The sequence below is a fragment of the Protopterus annectens genome, chromosome 2.part1, assembly GCF_019279795.1.
Source record: "Protopterus annectens isolate FY-2018-M chromosome 2.part1, PAN1.0, whole genome shotgun sequence".
NCBI classification, from domain to species: Eukaryota; Metazoa; Chordata; order Ceratodontiformes; family Protopteridae; genus Protopterus; species Protopterus annectens.
This window is the reverse complement of record NC_056729.1, coordinates 1,379,249,210-1,379,272,079: the sequence shown is the minus strand read 5'-3', so window position 1 is coordinate 1,379,272,079 and position 22,870 is coordinate 1,379,249,210. Positions and strand designations below refer to the sequence as shown.

At 39.9% G+C, this 22,870-nt stretch overlaps 1 protein-coding gene across 13 annotated transcripts in view; it reads right to left on the bottom strand.

The window, feature by feature from the left end:
* The window catches only part of OTOF (otoferlin), a 2,911,272-nt gene that overhangs the window by 143,556 nt on the left and 2,744,846 nt on the right, over nucleotides 1-22,870 (bottom strand). For 10 of the 13 annotated variants that reach the window (XM_044062838.1, XM_044062844.1, XM_044062843.1 and 7 more), the window contains one exon: nucleotides 20,774-20,872. In XM_044062838.1, coding sequence (XP_043918773.1) covers nucleotides 20,774-20,872 — 99 coding nt within the window. Of the gene's footprint in view, nucleotides 1-20,590; nucleotides 20,690-20,773; nucleotides 20,873-22,870 lie in introns of all 13 variants that reach the window. The other 3 variants (XM_044062837.1, XM_044062840.1, XM_044062850.1) reach the window with 1 other exon arrangement.

Below are 22,870 nucleotides of genomic sequence, written 5' to 3'. Positions count from 1 at the left end.
CGGTCCGCTAATGATTGGCAGTAGAGTTTTACGTGCTGGCTTGCCGGGCCTAATGCACAACCTTCAATGAAGGAACGCCCCTTCATGCATGTCGCCACACAGAAGACGCTCTAACTGAGAATCGAACGGGCAACGTCTAACTGTGAGGCGACAACGCTACCGCAGAAAAGTAAAAAAAAAAAAAACATTGGTGCAGCCTAAGAAGAACAACATTTCAACAAGAAGGATTTCTATTGGTACTCCTACCAGCCTTTCCTAAGGATCTGGGAAACACTTAGTCACCTCTGTGCACTACAGTCTGTAAGATAACAAATGGCTAGGGGAGTTCAATGCAGTTTTAATATCAGAGCATTCCTTTCTGTGGATGTGTGGCTATCTGGACTTAGAACACATTTGATGCCTACTTTGAGCATTGAATACATTTTTATTTACTGTACAAGCACTTTCAGTGACAACACAATGGTTTTGGTGACTTTTTGTAGCATTTTTACCTAGATTTATGTGATACATAAATCTGCAACACACACAGTAGGAACACATTGAATGAACACTTATCAAGATACAGAAGGATACAATTTAGAATAATGCTTTTTGCCATTTTCCCTTTAACAGCAGCACAGGCAACCTCTTTTGAGCTGGGCACATATCAATCACATATGCATCCTAGCACCAGCTAAAGTCCCAAAGCAACAATTATGTTATCCCTTAATGACTGACTCTTATGACGACCCCTCCCTCCCTTGATTTTTGGATCTTCTCATTGCCATGCCTGAGAAATAGCCAGCATTAGGTCACACAGCAGGATAAACCAGGTTTGTTTTCTCTTTTGGTGACTTCAATTATTGTCAACATTTTTGTGTTGTCATGTGCTGTTCACCTGAATGTATGTATCTCAAGTGCATAGTTGGGCATTTCCTTCTTTGTTAATTTTAGATGTCATACTGTGGACTCATTCCTAATATTTTAATGAAATATCTTTTCTAGTTCTTCTTTCAATGTATCAGTTCTATTCTGGATCCATGTGTGTCTGTTTTCTGGGAGATTTACATTTTCCTGAAATGTAAAGGTTAGGATCTCAGAAATGTGGGCATAATGTTTAGGAGATGCCTCTCTCCCTTCCACCTGAAGTAACTGATCAAAGGAGAAAGACAAATTTGTTTTTAGTGAAAAAACAAGGATTTGACTTTTGTCCTGCTCTTGGTTGCACCAGAGGTTAAGCAGTAGTGGGTGTAATACTTCAACCCACCACATGGAAACAAAAGAGCGCTTGATCATTACATAAAATGGTGACCATCTGAAATGTCCGGACCCATTACAGCGAGTACTGAAACATGGAGACTAACATGCTGAAAGAATGGACTTGCATTATACTAGGTATGAGGTGGCCATTTCTCAGAATATTCCCTTTTCTCTCAGTTATGGCATTCTCGGAGTTGGTATTTATAAGTTTGGGGGTATGGGGGGTTTACCCCATGCAAAAAAGAAGTTTAAAGGAGACGAGAGATGTTAGAGATTCACTCTTCTTCTGGATTTACGATCCTTTTTTGTCTGTCAGCACTCAGCATTATGAGTACTTTTCTTTATATGAAGTAGAAGGCTAGTAGTATGATGCACATCAGCACAGACTGGTGCTCTGATTGAGTTTGTAGGTTTGATACCAACCGCTCAAAACTCAGTCTATGTCCCCACATTTAATTAGTGCAACTAATGTCACACCTCTCAGAAAATGTCATTTCCCAGTCCTTTCAAGATAAATGCAACATTTTACAAGCATACTTCATGAAATTATATAAAATGTCTTTAAAATAGCTATGCTTAAAATTTATGACGAGAGTTTTAAAAAGTTAAATGATTCAAGTTTGCCTAATTTGGCCAATACACATATATAACCTTGAAAAGTCAGGATATTTTGATACATATGTACAAAATACATATTTCTTTGTATAACATCATAAATGAAATACTGTTGAACAAACCTATATCTAATTAATCAATAGGTAGCACATTTTCTAATCATAACAATATCCTCAGTAGGGGCTGGTATGGACAAGAGACTGTAAGTTTCTTTGGCCCTCATTATGCCACAGGGCAATTTGCTGTTGCCAGTCTCACCATTGTTGTTTTTTTTTTTTTTTTTTTTTTTTTTACTTCTGACTGGATTTAGTGGCTGGAGAACAACTGTGCAGTGCATTCCCTTTTCCCAAGATGAAACTGAGACAGTTCTTTTTATAAAATATAAATATCTGTTGCTGCTGTCCTCCGAAGTTTAAAGAGTTTAAATTGCTGGACTCTGAATCTAAAATGTGACAATTGTAACTTAAACATTTATCTTGAACAAGAATATTCTAGAAGATGTATTTAATGCTTTTTGTAGTATAACATTCTTTAATACCAAAACCATTTTCCTAAGTACAGAACAATTTCTCTTGAAATTTTTGTTTTGTTTTTGGACATCTTTCATATTGTTAGAGCTGATGTGTTGTTTATTTGGAAACAAATCATTAATTTATTTTCAGATGCTGGAATCTTTCCCAGCACTCAGCTGAGGAAAGGCAGAGAAACAGTCTTTGATGGGAAATTACGCCACTATTTTTTATAAATATCTTTTTCCCTACCAGCTCTACCCTCAGTTTATTATTTTTCTGAAAAGTGCATAACATTGTGATTAGTAACTGCTGGAATAAAATCTTTCATTAACACATACAGTTACTCTTCCAGGAAAAAAGAGAAAGAACAAGTTAGATGTTTTTCAGGGATTCAAGAGAATGCTAAGTGTAGTATAAAAAAGGGAGTATGGGGGGGGTCTTATGTAAAACCTGCCGGAGCCTGTTGATTGCCTTACTCTAGCTGAGTTGAGCGTTACTGCTTTGAGTTGAGCTTGATTGTTCCTATATCATGTTGCTGCAGTAGGACTTCCTGTTGAAAGCTACATAATGCATAATGATAAAAGGAAGTGGAGGAAAGGTGGATAATATACAGTGTTAGTACGTGCCGTCTATGATTCATATATTCATAGGTTACTAGGCTAATGACGATTAGTGCCTTACAAGCCTACCTGCACACCCCAAACCCATTTGAATCCCGACTATCTTGGGCATCTATATGGAAGGCATGCCAGTAGGGAAGTAACTAAAGGATTAGTAGGTGGGTGGGAGGTCATTACTGACCATTACCTTAGCAGTTCATGGGGCAGGCATAAGGGTGCAAGCTTAACTGCATCAGGAATGGAAAATTCTGATGGTTGGTAGTTTTTGAAATGACAATGAATTAATTTTACATAAAGGGAAATGAATCATTTTTAAGATCTTCAAGTGTCATTTTAATAATTTGTTTATGCTATATGGAAGACAAGTAAAGATGCATGCAAGCTTAGTAAACATGAACAAATAGCATTATTTAATTTATTCATTCATTAATTTATGCATGTTGCACGTTGCATAGGTAGACTGTCCCACAGAAGTGTATTATTTATTCATTCATTAATTTATGCATATTGCAAGTTGCATAGGTGGCCTGTGTCACAGAAGTGTATTTTCTGTGATGCTCTTGTAAGAAACACAAATACATTCAAAGTCAAAAAGCCAAGAAAATATTACATTTTTGAGATAGATATTGGAGAAGAGTATGTGACAAGTTGAGCAGTAAAATAATTTCCTAGACAAACTAATATAATGGAGTGTCTTATGCTAGTAACAGCAGCCCGGTTGAAGGCTCTGAATGTGCCTTTAAGGGAACAACAGGACCTGTTTTAGAGTAAGGTTTCTGCATTGCCTTATAAATAATAGGAGGAGAGGTGAAGGACTTGTGGTTTACTATTAAAATTGCGATTGAACTTAGTCGAACGGCCACTTCTGCGACGTATTTACGTGAACCGAAACCGCGAAAATTGTTCGCAACCGACAGGCATTTGACGTTCGACATTACCGGCCGCACAACACCTCCACACCCATGCTACCATGGCTCACGCAGGGGCGAGGATCTGCTGTTCGCACAATCGGATTCAACCGCAGTGACATTCGCTCTTCAGCCTTCGCGCAAGTCGAGTCGCACATAGTCGGTTCGGCATTTCAATAGTAAACCAGGACTTGTATATTGTTAAGTCAGTTATTTAGAGGTTCAGTCTAGACTATAAAAGGTAGGCTAAGCTTGATGCAAGTGCTGAGTTTATACTGAATAATGTGATTTTAAGGCTTTTTGAATGTTGCTTATTTATGGTGCTCTTCTACATGTGGTAGCAGGAAATCCCAAAGTTTGGGTCTTCAGGTGCTAAATGGCACTGCTGTGCTACATAACAGGCAGTGTGATAAATTTAAAATTGCTTGTGATAAGGCCGAAGGATGGAGCTCTCTTGGATGCGATCTAACTACTGTTTTTGCTGAAAGCAGACAGGGCGTTAAGAACAATTGGATATTGTCTATAAATTGGCGTTGTTTTTATAGGGTTAGCAGTGGTGTTTATGTACTGGCATGAACACATAAATGTCTGTTATTTTATTGATTTTTTTAAGTATTGGTCCTGATTGGTAGTAAGCATTTTAAGGAACAGTATAGGGTATCTGTGTAGAAGCCTTTTTTGGGCTTTATTGACAAGATGATTTTGCAGAAAAAGGAACATTATGAATACAATCTGGAATTTTCACGTGGCTTTATGGGCATGAATCTGAATGGTGAGGGGTGGGAACAGTACAGACACCACTAATATATTGATGGATTTGTTTCTATAATACTGCCTAAGGTAGATGAAATTACTACAGTCAACCCTGCTGAGCTGAGAATTTTTGTGTGTGCCTACTTGGCATTGGTAAAGTTTGGTGCATGGAAATGGGTCAACAGCAAAATATATTGCGGTTGTGTGACAGGGTGTCCATTGCATATATGGAGGAATGGCAGACTAGATGACCAAGTCATTATAGTAGAGTACAACATTTACTATTGCTATTTATTTATTTATTTGCATTTGTTACTAGGAAAGTCAAATTGGGCATGGAGTTTTTTTTAATGGTCTATATTATTGAGTAGCCTTAGTCTGGTGGTGACTGTATTTGAGAATTTTGACACATAATTTGAATATAAGGATTGACCGACCACCTTAACTATTTGGAATAGAAGGAACAAGAAACAAGTTCTTGGAGCAGAGATTTTTTTTTGTAGGACATATGTGAGTAGAAGATTCTGCAGTGATGATGGATATTTGCTAGGATGATAGATGATGTTGTCTGCTACTTGTAACTGTGTACCTGTTAGGAGGTCAGTGCTGTCTGGTTTAGTTGCTTTAGAGCTACACACTGGTGAGTTCTAAATGGTATGTTAGCAGTGAACTTTACCACTTTATTGTAGAATTGGTCTAGTTTGTTTAGCTGTCTGGAGTTTTATAAGGATGAGGCTAGAGTTTTTCTGTAGCATCTGTTAGGAAAGATATTGTTCTGTAGAGAAGGTTTAGTTTTGATTTGTCGTTTGATGACTAACTGGATGTGTTGCTCAAATCTTGACTTTATCTATGATTACATCCAGAAGTTAAGTTTATTGGATAACCTCTACTGTAGTGATGTTAGCTGAAGTGATGATAAATGTATTGTTGTAGGTTGACTTGGATTTACTTGTGAACAGTATTCTTTTGTTTTCTTGGGATTGAAGAATAGTTGTACATTTTGTATTTAGGTTTCAATGTTGGAGATGACTGTTTGAGGGTGTTCCTGTAAGTCCTGTAGGGTTGTGGCTGTACAGATGAGTGTAGAGTCATTTGCATACTATATGATGGAGGGTGGTTTGCAAGCCATGTGGAGGTCCTTGATAAAAATGGTAAGTAGGAGTGGGCCCAAGATAAATCCTTGTGGGACTCCTACCATGACTGGAAAAAAGTAGGAGAATTTCTTCTATCATTTGATTGATTGTGTTCTGTTAATGGAGGTAGCTGTCGTAGCAGGTGAGGGTGGGTGGATGATGACAGCCCAAAAACAGATAGTCAGATATAGCTATTGGTACAGATAGTGTAGCAGTCATGTAGTACATTGAAGGACAGAATTTTTGGGTCCCTATTATTTTAGCGAACACAATGAATTGTGAACGCTGTTTAGTCGAACGTCATTATGCAAAATGTCAAAATATTGAGAGCACGGAACAGCAATTTTTTTCCTAGGGAAAAAAAAAATCACTGGGCCGTTTTCGGGACTTTGCCATTTCCTCCACTGTGGTACGATCTCGGAGTATTTAAGTAGGGAGGTGTGGGGGTCGAGGCCCCCCACTTAATTTTGTGTTTTGATTTTTTTTTTTTTTTTTTAACTGATCAGCAATTTTTTACCCTGGGAAAAAAATCTCTGATCCGTGTGTTCAACATTTAGGGTTTTCGTCGACTGTGGGTTGATTATATAGCATTCACAATTCAGTGCATTTGCTTATATAATATAGACCCGAATTTTTTTCAGCTACAAAACTGGATCACATCATTATTAATAGCCAGTCTACTAAAGAAACTTACTGGACCTGATAATATCCTTCAGTGGAATGCCACAGTGCTGTCTAGGTGTCACTCAAATGTCAATGTGGTAGCCAAACCCCTATCTGATGATTTCAGATGAATGTATGAATGGTTTAATTGTAAGCATTATTATTTATTTTCTTCTAGTAAATGATTTGTCTTACTAAAGCAATTAGCATGATCTTTGGCTCTGAGTTAAGGTGAAACGTTCCTCATAGCAGGACTGTAAGATATACCGGGGTCTGTGTCTAGAGCAGGTCTCATCTTTCAATTATCATGATATTAGTCTCAACTACATTTACATTCAGTCGGCTTTCTAATCATAATATCATCATCATCATCACAAAAATATTGATGTTTAAGGTAAATACAGAATTTCTGCTAACAGCATACCCTAAGATAGGAAGAGGAGGTATTTTTACCTCTTATTTTGTTCTTGTGCTGCAGATTCCCTTTCTGAGGCCTAGCCAAGCGTTGCTAGGCTATTGAACTGCATGGTACTAGATTTGTCCAAGCGGTTTCTGACAATTACATAACTGTTTAGAATTTGAGGAGCTAAGATGACTTTTAGTGTTTGAAAGCTAGATATTAGCAGCAGGCAAGCTTATGCAGTTATGACAGCATGAAAACGTCTGGTCATCACTGTACTGCGTCATGGCAGAACACTCAGGTCAATAATTAGTATCATTTACATGGCAGAAAAGGGTTGACTTTCTCATGCATTGGCTCTAAATTCTGTAAGAGCCTACTCATGCTATGTGAGAAAGTATTCTTATTTTCTAGTAAGACTGGATTGCAAGAGATGGTGAGAGTTGGTTCCAGGTATCAATGCTCACTGCATGTGCATTAGGAGTTTGTTTTGAATGAAATTGTCTGCTTATACAAAAATGTATTGTTTTGTGCAGTTTGCTTGTATTACTGTGTTACACTTGTTATACCATTTATCTTTTTTGATGTAAATAGCTTCTACCCACTGTACTGTCTTCTGCTGTATGGCAACTGCCATTTTAAATGCATTAGTACTGTAGAAGTAAAGGTCCGTTGTATCTCTCCATTCACTTGATAAACAAATTATAACTCCAGCCACATAGTAGTAACACAAATCTAATTTTAGAAACAATATCTCCAGCAGAAGAATCAGAAGCATGGCATTGCAGGTATACAGCCAGCTTGCTCTGGGAGGTGCAGGGATGGAGCCTTGACTGTGCCACAGATGGCACAGTTTAAATTTTCTGGGCCTTGAGAGAGTTAGCCAAGAAGACATGGGAATTATGGGTGTGCCTGTCTCAGAAGGTGGCAGTTGTCAGACTCCTGACACAAAAATCTGTGTGAAGACCAACTGCAGCTCCTGCAAATTTGTTACTCAGGGAACATGATCCCATCGCGTGTGCATGCACTCTGGGCAGACATCGCAGGTGCAAAGACACACCCACTCATACTGGGGCTAGTAGAGTGGATATTGCACTATTTCTTCTGGACAATAGTGAGAACTATTCAACTATAAACATGCAAAAGGTCTCCTAGCCTTCTCTGGATGATGGCTGCAATCCCTAGCGTTCTCCTTCTTCTCCTGGTGTCCTAAGATAGAACATCTGGTGGAATCAGTAGCCAATATGGTACAAGAGGTTTCACTGTTAAGGGGGGAACCGGGACAAAGAAAAACTAAAAAAAGACAACAAGTAGTTGAAAAAACAGAGTCTGTCCCTAAACAAACAACCCAGACTGCTTCTCCCAAGAGACGACCCCAGATGTCACAAAGATGGCCAATGAAGATAGAATGACATTCCCATCTCTGAACAAACATCTGTTCAACTAAAATAACCAAGGCTTCTTCTTCTCCTCTAGTTAAGGCTGGATTGGTTCTGAAACCTAAGTTACATTTTTTTGTCAGTGTAACATTTATATTGGTGGCCTGTCCTATTAAGGAAACACCTGAAAGCTAGACAAAACATCTGAGAGGCAAGATCACTGAACACGTATACAGATAAAAGCTATGTAGTCATCATTTGAGTATTTTACGGTACCTAGAAAAAAACAGGTGTGTCTAAAAGACAAACTATTTGAATGACTTGATGAGATTATGTCAACAGTAATTTGTTTGCTGGCAAAAACCTGCAATCATATCAGAAATGTTTGCATGCAGGATGTAGACAAAGACCATAAGATTCTGTAACCACCATAGTATATTAGTCAATTATTTCCTTGCTTCTTTTCTTTTTCTTGTTTTTGTCCTCTTAATTCTCAAAACATCAATTCCTTCATTCACCAATCAGCCCATTCTGTGCCCCCATGTGGTCAGCATCAACACCACACATCACCGCATTGAGGAGTCTCCATCTCTCAAATGGAGATGCACTTTAATGGACCACCATTGTTTCCCTTCCCAGGAGTGGGGGGAAGAGCCGATCACTAGAAGGCAATCATCCTCCTAGTATGCTTAGCATATATAAATCTATATCTATATATCTATCTATAAATCTATATCTATATATCTATCTATAAATCTATATCTATATATCTATATATATATATATATATATATATATATATATAAATCTATATCTACATATCTATTTATATATATATATATATATATATATATATATATATATATATAAATATATATTTATATCTATATCTATATCTAATCTATCTCTGATTCATGGGACAGTGGTACAGCAGGCTTACAGTGTTTGGGTGTGGGTTCATGTTGCCACACACCTAGTCTAACTACAATACATATGCACAACTTGGCAGGCCTAAGTTCAAGTTGGTTCCACATGACACAGCAACATGTCTTCAAAAAGGTTGTGCTCTCCATGCAGTGTACTGCCTTTTACTTCAGTGATCATCATTTTACAGCATAGTTCAAGTATTTTGTACACAGGAATTAATGACTGTAAATAAACATCTCCTTCTTTTGTTATTACACTCTATATGTGTACAGCATGTTGGCTTAGTCTTTGAATTATTGCATGAACTAAAGAAACAAGCAATTTCACATTTGCCACTATTTGGGTGTTGCCCATATGACTCCAGAAAGATAGTTTCATTTTTGCTTCATTATTCCAGAACAATCTTACTTCCCAAAACATTCTTATTCTATTTTAATTATTTTTTATGCACAGAGATAAGTAGTGATATGTTAGTTCATGCTAGTGACTATGAATGCAAAGTCAAGAATCCAGTGCCAGAAACAAATGATAGTAAATCAGTGAATACTGCATCATGCCAATCAAGTTGGTGGTGGGGAGAATTAAAGAATGGTTATAGTTTTCATGCAGAATATGCCATTATACAAATTTTATGCTTTCATGCCAAATAGAAAAAGGATTTTCATCCAAAAAAAAAAGTCAACTAGCAATAAATAGGGGTGCAGTGAATAAACCAGTACGTGCAAGTGCCATACCAATGAAATTTGTCATTACCAGTCTTTAGTAATATAGTTTTCTTGACAAAACATTGTACTGCTTCCAAATTATGTACCATGTGAACAAATGTAAACTGAATAAGAGAACTACTTATCTGGGATCCATATTCATTACCCCCTTGTAATGAACCCCCAATACACATTACAATGTTCGATGGAAGAAGCCTTGCAACCAGCTAAGTAGCATCAATGTTCTCCCCATTTATCTGGCTGATTTGACCTCCTAGCTCCACTAGAAAATTTAACATAAAATAGCTCCACAGGCAGCATGTGAATGCAGGAAAAGTTCTGTTTTTGTGCCACTCATTTTATATAATGAGCCATTCCCACAGGTGAAGCACAGACTTAAAGTAAAATCAGAAAGCTACAGTTCTTCTCCCCCTCCCCTCTACAGTTTAAGAACTATGTATGGAAAAGAAACTGACTCAAATAACATTCCACCTGAGAAGCTAGAATGTGTCCAATTATTATGGAGCTGTCAGTGGTGGATTTGGCTTATCACTGGCTCTAATCCCTGTTATAGCATACTGCTGAGTTTTTTTTGGCAAACTGACAGAAGCACACTATTTGTGGAAGTGGATACGGGTGACATTATCTTATTCATATTTGGAAACTGTCAGTGCCAAGGCTGCGACTTTGTTTCTCTGTATTTTGAAAAGTAAACCTTGGTTATGTTGAATTTATATGTTTTTACTTGCATTTAGAAACCCACAGTAAAAAAGAAAGCTTTTTCATAAAGATAAAGAAGTCCACTCCACTTAGTTTATGCTCCTTCTTTCTCTCTTTCCACTAAAAAAAAAAATGTTCTAAGCTTGTTTCCTGCCTTTCTTGTGGGTAGTCTAGTCTGGATATAGATTTGCTGTGTCCAGGACTGTTTGTGGGCTTCTGAGCCCCCAAGTCTTTCTGTATTGGAGGGAAGCCTTTTAGCTTAATTTTGTGTCTTAGAACTAGCCAGTTTTTTAGTTTCAGCACTCGTCTGTTTCTTTGAGCTCAACACTTGTTCAGAACTCGTTGTAAGCACTAAATAAGCTACAAATTACTACAGCACTCATCTTTCTTCACTTGCCTAGAGGAAAACAGTTTCTAGTACTTGGCAAATAAGCACCTATACAGGCATGTCTCAGGGTCAGCTCCCGGTGTTTTCTCCTGTCTAACTGATGAATCTGGGCATCTTGGGGCCATGCAGCAATTGCCTCATGTACAGAGACAACCCTCTCCTCCTACCACCCAACACTACAACCTGTGAGAGATGCACTTATATAGCCAAACTGGAAGCAAAGCTGTCTTCACCCAAGACTGGACTAGACAGTCAAGAGGAGAAGGTAAACACTTGCACCACACCGCACTCATCACATAGTCCCTCAAAACCTACACCATCAAAAGAAACACATAGAAACACAAAACACACACCAACATTCGCGGATGCTCTCAGTAAAAACCTGCCCAAGCAACAGGGATCTCCAAAGCAGAAACACAAGCAACCACCCCCCCCCCAATACAACCCAAATGACACATAGCCCACAAACTCAGTGTGCCACTCAACCACAGCCCATAACGCATAACGGTGACTCTATAGTCAGGCACATTGATGTTCCACTCACCAGGCTAAACAAGGAGAAAGTTACTGTCAGCTGCCTGTCAGGTGCCAGGATCCTCCACATAACGCATGCCCTCAGGTCACTCCACAACAAGTACAAATATGACTCTGTCATTGTCCATGTTGGTGTGAATGACCTGAGACGTACCTCCCTGGACTACATGAAAAGGGACATGTAGGAGCTGTCCGATCTTGTAGCCCAGGAAGGTATGACCCTAGCCCTGAGTAGCATCCTGCCATCACCCAGAAAGATACCACAGTACAAGGGCAAAATTATTGAATTCAACAACTGGCTAAGCTTCTGGTGTCATTCTAAGGGGATCCAGTATCTGTCTGCCTGGGATGACATGATCGACAAACCACGATGCTTTGCCAGAGATGGCCTGCACCTGTCTTCCCTGGGATTCCGGATACTGGCTAAGGCTCTAGCCACCCCTATAGTGCCTTTTTAGGCAAGGTTCAAATGACAAATTCACCACCATAACAGGTACAAGCAAGCAGAACCTGAGGGTATTGCTACTCAATGCTAGAAGTCTAAAAATCAAAATGCACTCACTCGAGGCACTCCTTAAAATGGAGAACATTGACATCTGTGCAGTGACAGAGACCTGGTTCAAGGCTCCAGAGAGTACCCCTGCATTACCAGGCTATAAGTCATACCACACCTTTCAGCCACCTAACCTGGACCGAAACACTAAAGGTGGAGGTGTGTCCATATTCATTAAGGATATCCACACCTCCAGGCCAGTTGCGCAGCATAATGCATCTGAGATTATCCAAGTGCAACTAACTCTGGGAAAGACCGCAATCCAAATTGTAGCTTGCTACATATCCCCCACCATGCCCCAGGATTCCCTCTCCTCATTTCTTGATACACTGGAAAATATTAGGGTACAACCTAACACCCTAATAATGGGCAATTTCAACTACCCCACCATTAACTGGGAAAGCAACTTATGTACCAACTCTTGTGCACAACGTTTTCTGGAATTCATAAATTTCAATGCCTTGGATCAACTTATCCACACCCCTATCAGGGGCAGCAATATCCTAGACCTGGTTATTACCAACATGGGCAACCAGTGCTCCACACCAGAGGTCAATTCCTCGTTGGTCAGATCCGACCACAAGCTAATCACCCTAGACATCCACATTCCTCCCCACCCCCCATTACGGAAACCACCATAAAAAATTTCTCCAAAGCCAACTTCACTCTTCTTAAGACAGAAGTGGCAAACTTCACGACACCCATGCTGATGGACAATAGAGGTATGACTGCTGAATCTTATACAAATGCGCTTTATAAGCACTTACACGAGTGCATGGATCGTGCAATCCCTAACAGAACCAAGATGCTATACAAACGCTACAACAGAAGAAAGAAACTGTTGCAAAAAAGAGAAAAATCCAATGATTGGAGGAACTCCCTGGTCAGCCTCAGAAAGAAGCTGAGATCCCTCATAAAATCCTCCAAAGCTAGTTACAAAAACAAAATCACCACTGACTCTAAAGACAACCACAAAGCATTCTATAGCTATGTCACGAATCTCAATGGCAACACTCAGATTTGCTCTGAGTTACAGCACAATGGCACTAAATATACAGAACCAACTGATATTGCCAACATCCTGGCAGATAGGTTCAGTGCTAACTTTACCCCCCTCCCCCTCATTCCCTAAAGGGCCCATCTTTATACCGTAAAAATGCAAAGTTCCTGTAATCACAGCTGCACAGGTAAAAAAGACACTGTCCAAAGCTAAGAACACAGCATCCATGGGACCTGACAACATCCCAGGCTGCGTTCTACATGAACTACAGAACGAACTGACACCCCACCTAAATACCATGTTCAATCATAGCCTCACCTCAGGCTATGTGCCCAGTGAATGGCACACAGTGATGGTTATCCCACTGTACAAATGGGGAGCCACCATGGACCCCAGAAACTACTGCCCCATTGCCTGACGAGCCTGGTCTGCAAGGCTATGGAACGTATCATCATGGAATTTATAAGCAATGACATTGATAATCTCCAAACTCTGGACCCCACCCAGTTCGGGTTTGTAAAAGGCAGATCATGTCTCTTAAACCTGATAGACTTCTTTGAAGCAGTCACCAAAGCCGTAGATGAGGGTAAGGTGGTTCACACAGCCTATCTAGACCTCGCCAAGGCTTTCAACACTATCCCCCACTCTGGAATTATAGATAAACTCACGAAACTAGGTATAAATCCCTATGTCACAAGATGGGTTGCCAACTGGCTCACTGACAGAACCCACACTGTGAAAGTAGTAGACTCCAAATCCAGCTTCAGACCACTGAGAAGTGGAGTACCACAGGGTTCAGTCCTGGGTTCTCTCCTGTTTGGTATCTAGTTCTCTGAAGTACAGGCTAACACAGAAGGTCTTTGGTTAATGAAGTTCGCAGATGACTGCAAACTAGGAGCCATAATCAAAACTCCAAAAGATGTGGACATCCTACAAAAGGGCCTCACTGAGTCAGATGCCTGGTGTCAAAGCCATGGCCTCAAGTTCAATGCCAAAATGTGCATTGTCATCCCTTTTGGTAAAAACTCTGTACCCATTAACTACCACATAGGCGGTGGTCTACTTAACACCGAAAGTGTGATAAGAGACCTTGGGACACAGGTGAACAGTAGTCTCTCCTTTGATAATCACATCACCACAGTAGTCAGGAAATCCTTCTATGTGGCACATCTCATCACAAAAGGTTTCTCATCCAGGAAAAAAGAGGTCATTGTTCCCCTCTACTCGTCACTCATTAGACCCATTATAGAGTACAACACCCCTTTTGGTATGTACCTCACAAGACATCTACAACAACTGGAAAGGCCACAGAAATACCTCACAAAGAGGATTACCGGCCTCAAACAGATGCCCCATGCAGACTGTCTCAAAACACTGCAGCTTTACTCCATCGCATATATCACCTTCTCAGAGGTGATCTCTGCCTAACACACAAAGCTATGTCAAACCCAGAGCTTTTGGACATGCTCCACTTAAAGAAACCCCAATCCTTCCAAGCTACATGCTCTAGGGACCTAAACCTTGTCACCACAATAAACAGAACATGCTGGAGGGATAGATTCCTGTCCCAGAGACTTCTCATACTCTGGAACAAACTACCTATCTATAACAATCAAAGCTCCTCATCAGCACTCTTCAAGAAAAATCTTGATAATTGGATGGGAGATAGGAAATTCACCCCGGGGATCACTTCTATGGCTCTGCTCGACAGTGACACAGGAAAATAATTTTCTTGGGTGGCAAAAGCCAGGGTACCCTTTGCCTAGGCTTATGTAGGCCCTAGGGCCAATAGCCTAGTACCTACCTATGAACCTATGAACCTATAACAAAAACAGCGAACACAACATTGTCATAGTCTACTTTGTTTTGACAGGGGCATGGCATGTAAAACAGTCATAGAACATAAAATAACCAGACAGAATACACTGAGACACATCTGATAATGGTAAAGAATGAAGCAGAAAATAACTGGTTTGTACTGCATATAAAACTTTTATAATTCAGTGTTCTTTATTGTCAAAGAGGTGAATAAGAATCCCCAGGTAATTCCCTCAGTAAATGGACAGCTGAAATAGACTGTTTAATTATACAGATGGACAATACAAAAATTTTACTGCTGGAATCAGTGACAGACTGTGGAATGTCATGCTTGTTTATAGGTTCATAGGTATGTACTAGGCTATCTGCCCTAGGGTATTTATAAGCTTAGCCAGAATGTGATGGCTTTCACGACCCTTTTAGACTAGATTCCTGAGCCTCTATCCAGCAGGGCCATAGAAGTGATCCCAGGAGTAAATTTACAATCTCCCATCTACTCATCAAGATTTCTCTTGAAAAGGGTCAACGACGGGACTCTGCCTAACATGAACCGGGATTCTATTCCAGAGCAAGGGAAGCCTCTGGGATATGAATCTATCCCTCCAGCATGTCCTATTTATTGTTGTGCTGAGGTTTAAATCCATGGAGTGTGTAGCTCTAATGGATTTGGCTTTCTTGAGGTGGAGCATGTCCATCAATTCCGGGTTAGACATGGCCTTGTATGTCAGGCAGAGATCGCCTCTGAGTAGGTGGTAAGCAACTGAGTAGAGCTGGAGTTTCTTTAGTCGAGTAGCATAGGGCATCTGTTTGAGGCCCACGATCCTCTTGGTGAGGTACTTTTGAGGTCTCTCCAGCTGTTGCAGGTGTCGGGTAAGATACATCCCAAATGGGGCATTGTACTCAATTAAGGGCCTGATGAGCGATGAGTAGAGGGGCACAATGACCTCTCTTGATCTAGATGTGAACCCTTTTGTGATTAGGTGAGCTATATAGAAGGTTTTTCTAACCACTTTGGCAATGTGATTGTCAAAGGAGAGGTTACTATCTACTTGGGTCCCCAGATCCCTAATTACTTCCTCCATACTTAGTGGATTACCTCCTGTGTGGTAGTTTGTGGGCACTTTGTTTTTCCCAAAAGGGATGACTATGCACTTTATGGCATTTAGCTTGAGGCCATTGTTTTGACACCAGGTATCCGCTTCTGTAAGACCCTTCTGGAGGATGCTTGTGTCAGCTGGAGAGTCGATTATGGCTCCCAGCTTGCAATCATCTTCGAACTTGGTCAGTCAAGTCCTCCCATGCTAGACTGTACCTCAGAGAAGTATATACCAAACAAGAGGGGTCCCAGGACTGAGCCCTGTGGGACACCACTTGTAACCAGTTTAGAGTCGGACATGGCACCCACAATTCTGACCATGTGAGTTCTATCCCTGAGCCAGTTTGCAACCCATCTTGTGACATATGGTTTGATATTTAAGCTGGTAAGCTTATTTATGATGCCAGAGTGGAGTATTGTGTCGAAGGCCTTTGCAAAGTCCAGGTAGGCTGTGTGGACTACCTTTCCTTTATCTATGGCTTTGGTAGCTATTTCAAAAAAGTCAACTAGGTTTAGGAGGCAAGATCTGCCTTTAACAAAGCCGAATTGGGTAGAGTCCAGTGTCTGGAGGTTCCCAATGTCTTTGTTTATGAGATCCATGATGATGCACTCCATAGCCTTGCAGACCAGGCTAGTCAGGCTTATGGGGCGATAGTTCCCGGGATCCGTTGTGGCACCACATTTGTGGAGTGGGATTACTGTTGCTGTATGCCATTCTTTGGGTACATAACCTGTGGTAAGGCTGAGTTGGAACAGTGAGTTTATGTGAGGGTTTTGTTCTTTTTTGAGCTCATGTCAGATGCAGCCCGGGATACCATCTGGTCCCATTGATGCTGTGTTTTTTACTTTGGAAAGGGCTGCTTTCACCTGTGTGTCTGTGATGACTGGGGGACTGCATTCTTCTGGGATAGACGCAGGCCCTTTTGGGGGGGGGGGTAAAGTTTGCACTAAACCTGTCCGCCTGGAAGTTGGCAATGTCATTGGGTTCAGTATATTTTGTGCCATTTTGCACCAGCTCAGAGCAGATATGAGAGTTGCCACCCAGATTCTTGATGTAGCTAAAGAATGCCTTGTGATTATCTTTAGAGTCTTTGGCGATTTTTCTTTCGAAGTTAGCCTTTGATGATTTTATGATTGAGCGAAGTTTCTTGCTAATACTGATCAGGGATGCCCTCCCTTTTTGAGATTTTGCCCTATCATTTAATAGCTTCCTCCTTCTTTTGTAGAGCTTATTCATGGCCGGGGTCCACCAGACTGGTCTCATGTTTTTGGAGGAGTAAGTCTTGGTTTTACTTGGGATGGCATGATCCATGCATTCATGTAGGTGCACATAGAGTGCATTTGTAAAGGATTCTGCGGTTTGGATAGCATTTTCCATTTGCCCTGGGGCTTTGAAACTTTCCACCTTGGTCTTGAGAAGTGTGAAGTTTGCTTTTGAGAGATTTTTCACAGTGGTTTCCTTGGTTGGGGGTGGGGTCAAGATGTGGATGTCCATTATGATTAGTTTGTGGTCTGATCTTACCAACGAGGGGTTTACTTCTGGTGTGGAACAATGATCCCCCCATGTTGGTGATGACCTGGTCCAATATGTTGTCCCCTCTTGTGGGAGTGGTGACCAGTTGTTCCATGGCATTTGAGTTTATAAATTCCAGGAACCACTGGGCAAAGAAGTTGGGACTTGAGTAGTTTTCCCAGTCAATGTTTGGATAGTTGAAATCCCCCAATATCATGGTGTTCGGTGAGACCTTCATATTCTCCAATGTTCTCAGGAATGCCAAGTGGGGGTTCTGAGAGAAGGTGGGTGATCTTTAGCAGGCTACAAACTGAAAAGCAGTTTTACCTACTGTTAGTTGCACATGGATGGTTTCCGCTGCTTCATGCAGTGCCACTAACCTGGAGGTGTGTGTATCCTTGATGAAGATGGATACTCCCCCGCCTTTAGTATTTCGGTCCGAGTTCTGGGGCCGAAAAGTATGGTATGAGTTGAATCCTGGTAGTGCTGGGGTGCTCTCTGGAGCCTTGAACCACGTTTCTGTTACTGCACAGATATCAATTTTCTCCATACTGAAGAATGCCTCGAGTGCTTGCATATTGAGGTTTAGACTTCTGGTGTTGAGTAGCATTACCCTTAGTTTTTTATTTCTGGTATTGTCTTTGGAGGTGGGTTTGTCTTTTGAGCCTTGCATAAAAAAGGCACTATGGGGGTGGCAAGAGCCTTAGCCAGTATTTGAAAACCTAAGGGTGACAGGTGCAAGCCGTCCCTGGCGAAGCAACGTGGCTTGTCGAGTATGAAATCCCAGGCTGAAAGACAATGGATCCCCTTTGAATGACACCAATAGCTTAGCCAATTGTTAAAATTGATCATTTTGTCTTTATACTGTGGCATCATTCTTGGTGAGGGCAAGATGCTACTCAGGGTCAGGGTCATACCAGCCTGGGCTACATGATCAGAGAGCTCCTCTATGTCTCTTTTCATGTAGTCCAGAGAGGTACATCTCAGGTCATTCACGCCAACATGGACAATGACAGAGTCATATCTGTACCTGCTGTGGAGTGACCTGAGTGCTTGTGTTATGTGGTGGATCCTGGCACCCGACAGGCAGCTTACAGTGACCTTCTCCTTGTTCAGTCTGGTGAGCAGGACATCAGTGTGCCTGACAATAGAGTCTCCTATTACTAGTGTATTAGGTGCATTATTTAGCCTTAAGGGCTGCTTCTGTGTGGCACACTAACTTTGTGAAGTATGTGATATGTGAAAGTTGTTGTGGGGTAGTGGTTGCTTGGATGTCTGCTTTGGAGTTCTCTGCTGCTTTGGCAGATTTTTATTTAGAGCCTCCGAGTACGTTTTTGTGAGTTTATGTGTCATGTTTGCTGATGCGATTGGTCTATGTGAGACTGGTTGTGTGGTGCGAGTGGTTTCCTTCTCCTCTTGACTGACTGTGCCAGTCTTGGTTTGAGAGAGCTCGGCCTCCAGTTTGGCTGTATAGTTGCATCTCTCACATACATTTGAGTTTGTTGGAAGGAGGAGAGGGTTGTATGTGTACATAAGGCAATTGTAACATTGCCTCAAGATTCCCAGCTTCACCAGCTGGACTGGAGAGTATTCTTGAAACTGCACTTTGGACATGCCTGGATAGTTAAAAAACTGATTTATTGATTGTCCGGAATGGAAAAATAGGGAGCCTTGTACTTCTGGGTAGTAAAAGAGGGTGTAGTGCTATAGTTTGTTAGTGCTTACTCAGGTATTTGAGCAAGTGCTGGGCTGTAGAAGGGAGGTAGAGTGCTTACTTTAAGAGTTAGATTAGATCTAAGGGAAAAATTGAAGAGCAGACTTTGTGGAGCTGGGAATCGTTTAAAACAGCTTAAACTGCGCTGCGCGATGTTGCATGATGCTGCGCGATGTGCAAAATTACGCAAATGGGGTTTTAAGGCAGGGAGATGAAAGAGCTAAGAATTAGCCCAAAACAGCCAATAAATAACGCGTTGCTGGGCTGTGACCACTCCTCCAGGGACAGATAGGCTGCTCAAAGCTCCCCACTCTCACTGGTGAACAGAGAAGCTTCCTCCTATCCAAGTAAGGATGTGGGCAACACAAGAACTTATACCACAGTCCTGAATTCAGCAAAACCTGAAAACTGGACTAGACTAGCTTAGGAAAGGCGGGAATGCGGAAAATTTTTTCTTTTTTTTTTTTTTTTGGCAGAGAAACAAGGAAATTCACAAAAACACTTTAAGTGCTTATATCAGGCTAGCGCACTTTAGTGTGTAGCCTACAACAGTTAAACAGCACAAAAACAACTTTAAAACAACTTATAAAATACTAACAGTAAAAAAAACAGTTTTTAGTATGCAGCAAGGAGTTTTTAAAGCTCTGAGTAGCTAGAAATCGCTTTTCGGCAAGCCTAGCAGTAGCAGGAGAAAATGCACAGAAAAATATACTTAAATCTGTTGAAAGTCACTCTTTTTCCACTCTGCTGCTTGTAGTACTCTTATAACAAGCAGAAAATGTTAGAGATAGCAATATCTGAGTCTTTCAATGCAAATCTTATCTTCTGCAGGCTTCATGCAGGGCCATCCTAATGATATATATTATTAAAAGGTTATAATAACTCAGAGTAAGTAGAGATCAGTGCCTACAGCTTCAATAATTTCATGTTATTGGTTCACAGGTAATTACTAGGCTAGCAGTCTATAGGCTATTAGAAGCCTAGCCAATAAGCGGAGGTTGGAATAAAACCTTGAACCTTATGTCTGTGAGGTCTTAGCCATTATGCCAACCCTTCCCCTAACCTCAGGATCTAGAATAGTAATATTCCCCCTGGCAAAAAAAAAAAAAAAAAAACTTCTCAACAAACTTCTTTAATTGCTTATGTTCCTACCACTTGTAACTTCCCTAAAGAAGTTGATGAATGTTTTCAGTTTCTAGTTCTGAAGATGATTTCAAATAAAAAAAAGTCTGCAGAATGCATAAATTTGATTGGTATGGTTACTATAAATAATGCAGTGCACTGGCTAGCAGGAGGAGTTAAGTGGTACCACATGTGCAACATGGTCTCTGGGCAGAGAGGGTATAAAAAGTATAAAAGGAGTTGGTGAGAGGGGAATGGGCCGTGCAGCAATATCATTACCCCCTGACATAGATGTCAGACATCTTCTCTCCTGTCATGAAAGCATCATCTTCTAGAATTACGTCATCAGTGTTCCAAATAATTACACGTAGCTCATAGCTAAATGGTGACAAAGCAACAAAAAAAGATTATTAAGACAAGACACAGTCACAGTTGACATGGAGTTTAACATGCAGTACATACCCCCTCACAAAAATGTCACTAGATTTCTCTCCTGTGAAGTAATCATCATCTTCCAGAATTACCTCATCTGTATTCCAAATTATCACTCTAAGCTCGTATCTGGCAAGGAGGAAGCAAAATAATGTAAGGTGCAAGGCAAGGACATCCTCAATATTTAAAACTGTCTTTTTACTTCAGGTGAAGGATCACTTGTCAGTAACCTCTTTGTCTTATCGTTGATACTGTTGTCCCTAAGGCATCCAATAAATCATAATAATAAGTAACATGCCATGAAGCTGAGCAATCAGACAGAACGACCTAATTTAATGAGGTGTAATGGTTTCGATAAGTGACAATGATTCAAAACAAATGCCCTTCCAGCTGTTGTCGGTCTTGCAAAAGTCTAGTGATTTTTTTAAAAATAAGTCATGTTTATGCATCTCATACTTTTGTAAGGAAATATGTTATTTTCTTAAATATACAATTGTTATAGTCTGAAGAATGCTCAATAAATGTAGTTAGGCATTTCCTCATATCTTTAAGTACTGCTATAAGCAATCACATCTGGAGATAAATTATTATGATTATTGGATTTTTACTATAAGCCTCATGAATTAAAGTAGAAACTCACTTTTTATTGACTTCCCTTTATTCAGTAATTACAGAAAGATAAACTTGTGTGGTAAATAAAAATATGGCCTGGCTTATCTAGTCTGCTCATTTTCTTACCTGTAGGAAAAGCTATAGATCATACTTAAGCAGTACTTAATTCATCACTTTCATGTGGGAACTGCCTAACGACTCAAATATGATTACATTTCTTCACTTTTTTTCTTCTGGCAACTTCATTAAAATGGCTGTTCTAATTATCCACTACCCCTTTCTGAAAAAAAAAAGTTTCTTGCATTCCACTCCATACCCAAAAACTCCACTATGTGTTTTCAGACTGTTTCCTCTTCTTTTTTGAATCATCACAAAATTGTAGGATATTAGAAAACAAAAGACAATAGGCAGCATTTTCATTAAAAATGGGTTGTCAAGGTTCAAGAGATTTGTACAAAATATGTTCATATTGCTGGAATTGTTAAAGCATTAATTGTGAGCACAACATTTGAAAAGAAAACAGAAATAACTATATATATGATGTTCTAGAGACAGAATCTGTTACACAGACAGCATTTTTCAACAAAAGGACAAAAAAAAAATCAAACCACAAAACTGGGACAATGTTTTTTTCTCATACTTTTTATATATTAATAGATTTTGCAGATATTTAATAATATTCATTTCTTCCAGCCTAGGTAATTCAAGATAGAATTCCTGCAGTAATGTCAGCAGTATATGCTTCCATGAGAAGAAGTTTCTAGTTGTACTAAAGTCTACGCTGTTAAGTTACTATCGTCCCTGTGGTTCAGATCATGGTTGAAAAGGGACATTTTGCAGTGTATACATACATATATATATATATATATATATATATATATATATATATATATATATATATATATATATTAACATATAGTCTTCTTGGCTTACATTAATGTACTCATGTCGGAATGCAGTGCATTTTTAGGTTTAGTTTTTGTGAAACAGCAATGGCAGGAAGTGTATAATTTAAAGCATTTAAATTATAAAAATCTCTAATACTGCTATACAGGGAGTATAAACTAATCTAACTAAATCTTTTAGTTTGAATAATACATTCCCAGAACTTATGTAATATTTTAGTCATAATTCTATATGAACTCTGGAGCTCCTCTTTCACGATGGATTTCTTTGCACAGACATTTTACATTGGAGCACAGACAAATAATATTACCACGTGAGACATTTAGATTTCTGCATGGATAGCTTTATATAAAATAACAGCTATGAATAACAGCCATGGAAAACTTTTGTTAAAATCCTCTTTTTAAATCTTTTATGGAAGCAGAATATTATTGGAGATAAAACTGCTGAGTCTGCATATCTGTTTATGTTATGGAACAATACCTGTGTACTGTGTCACTTCTGGATGTAATATGACATGAAACAATCCAGCCTTATCTTTAAATATGTAGAACTCATTGCTTGGAATTGCACTGGATCCTACAGCCGAAGTAACACCAAATTTGGCTT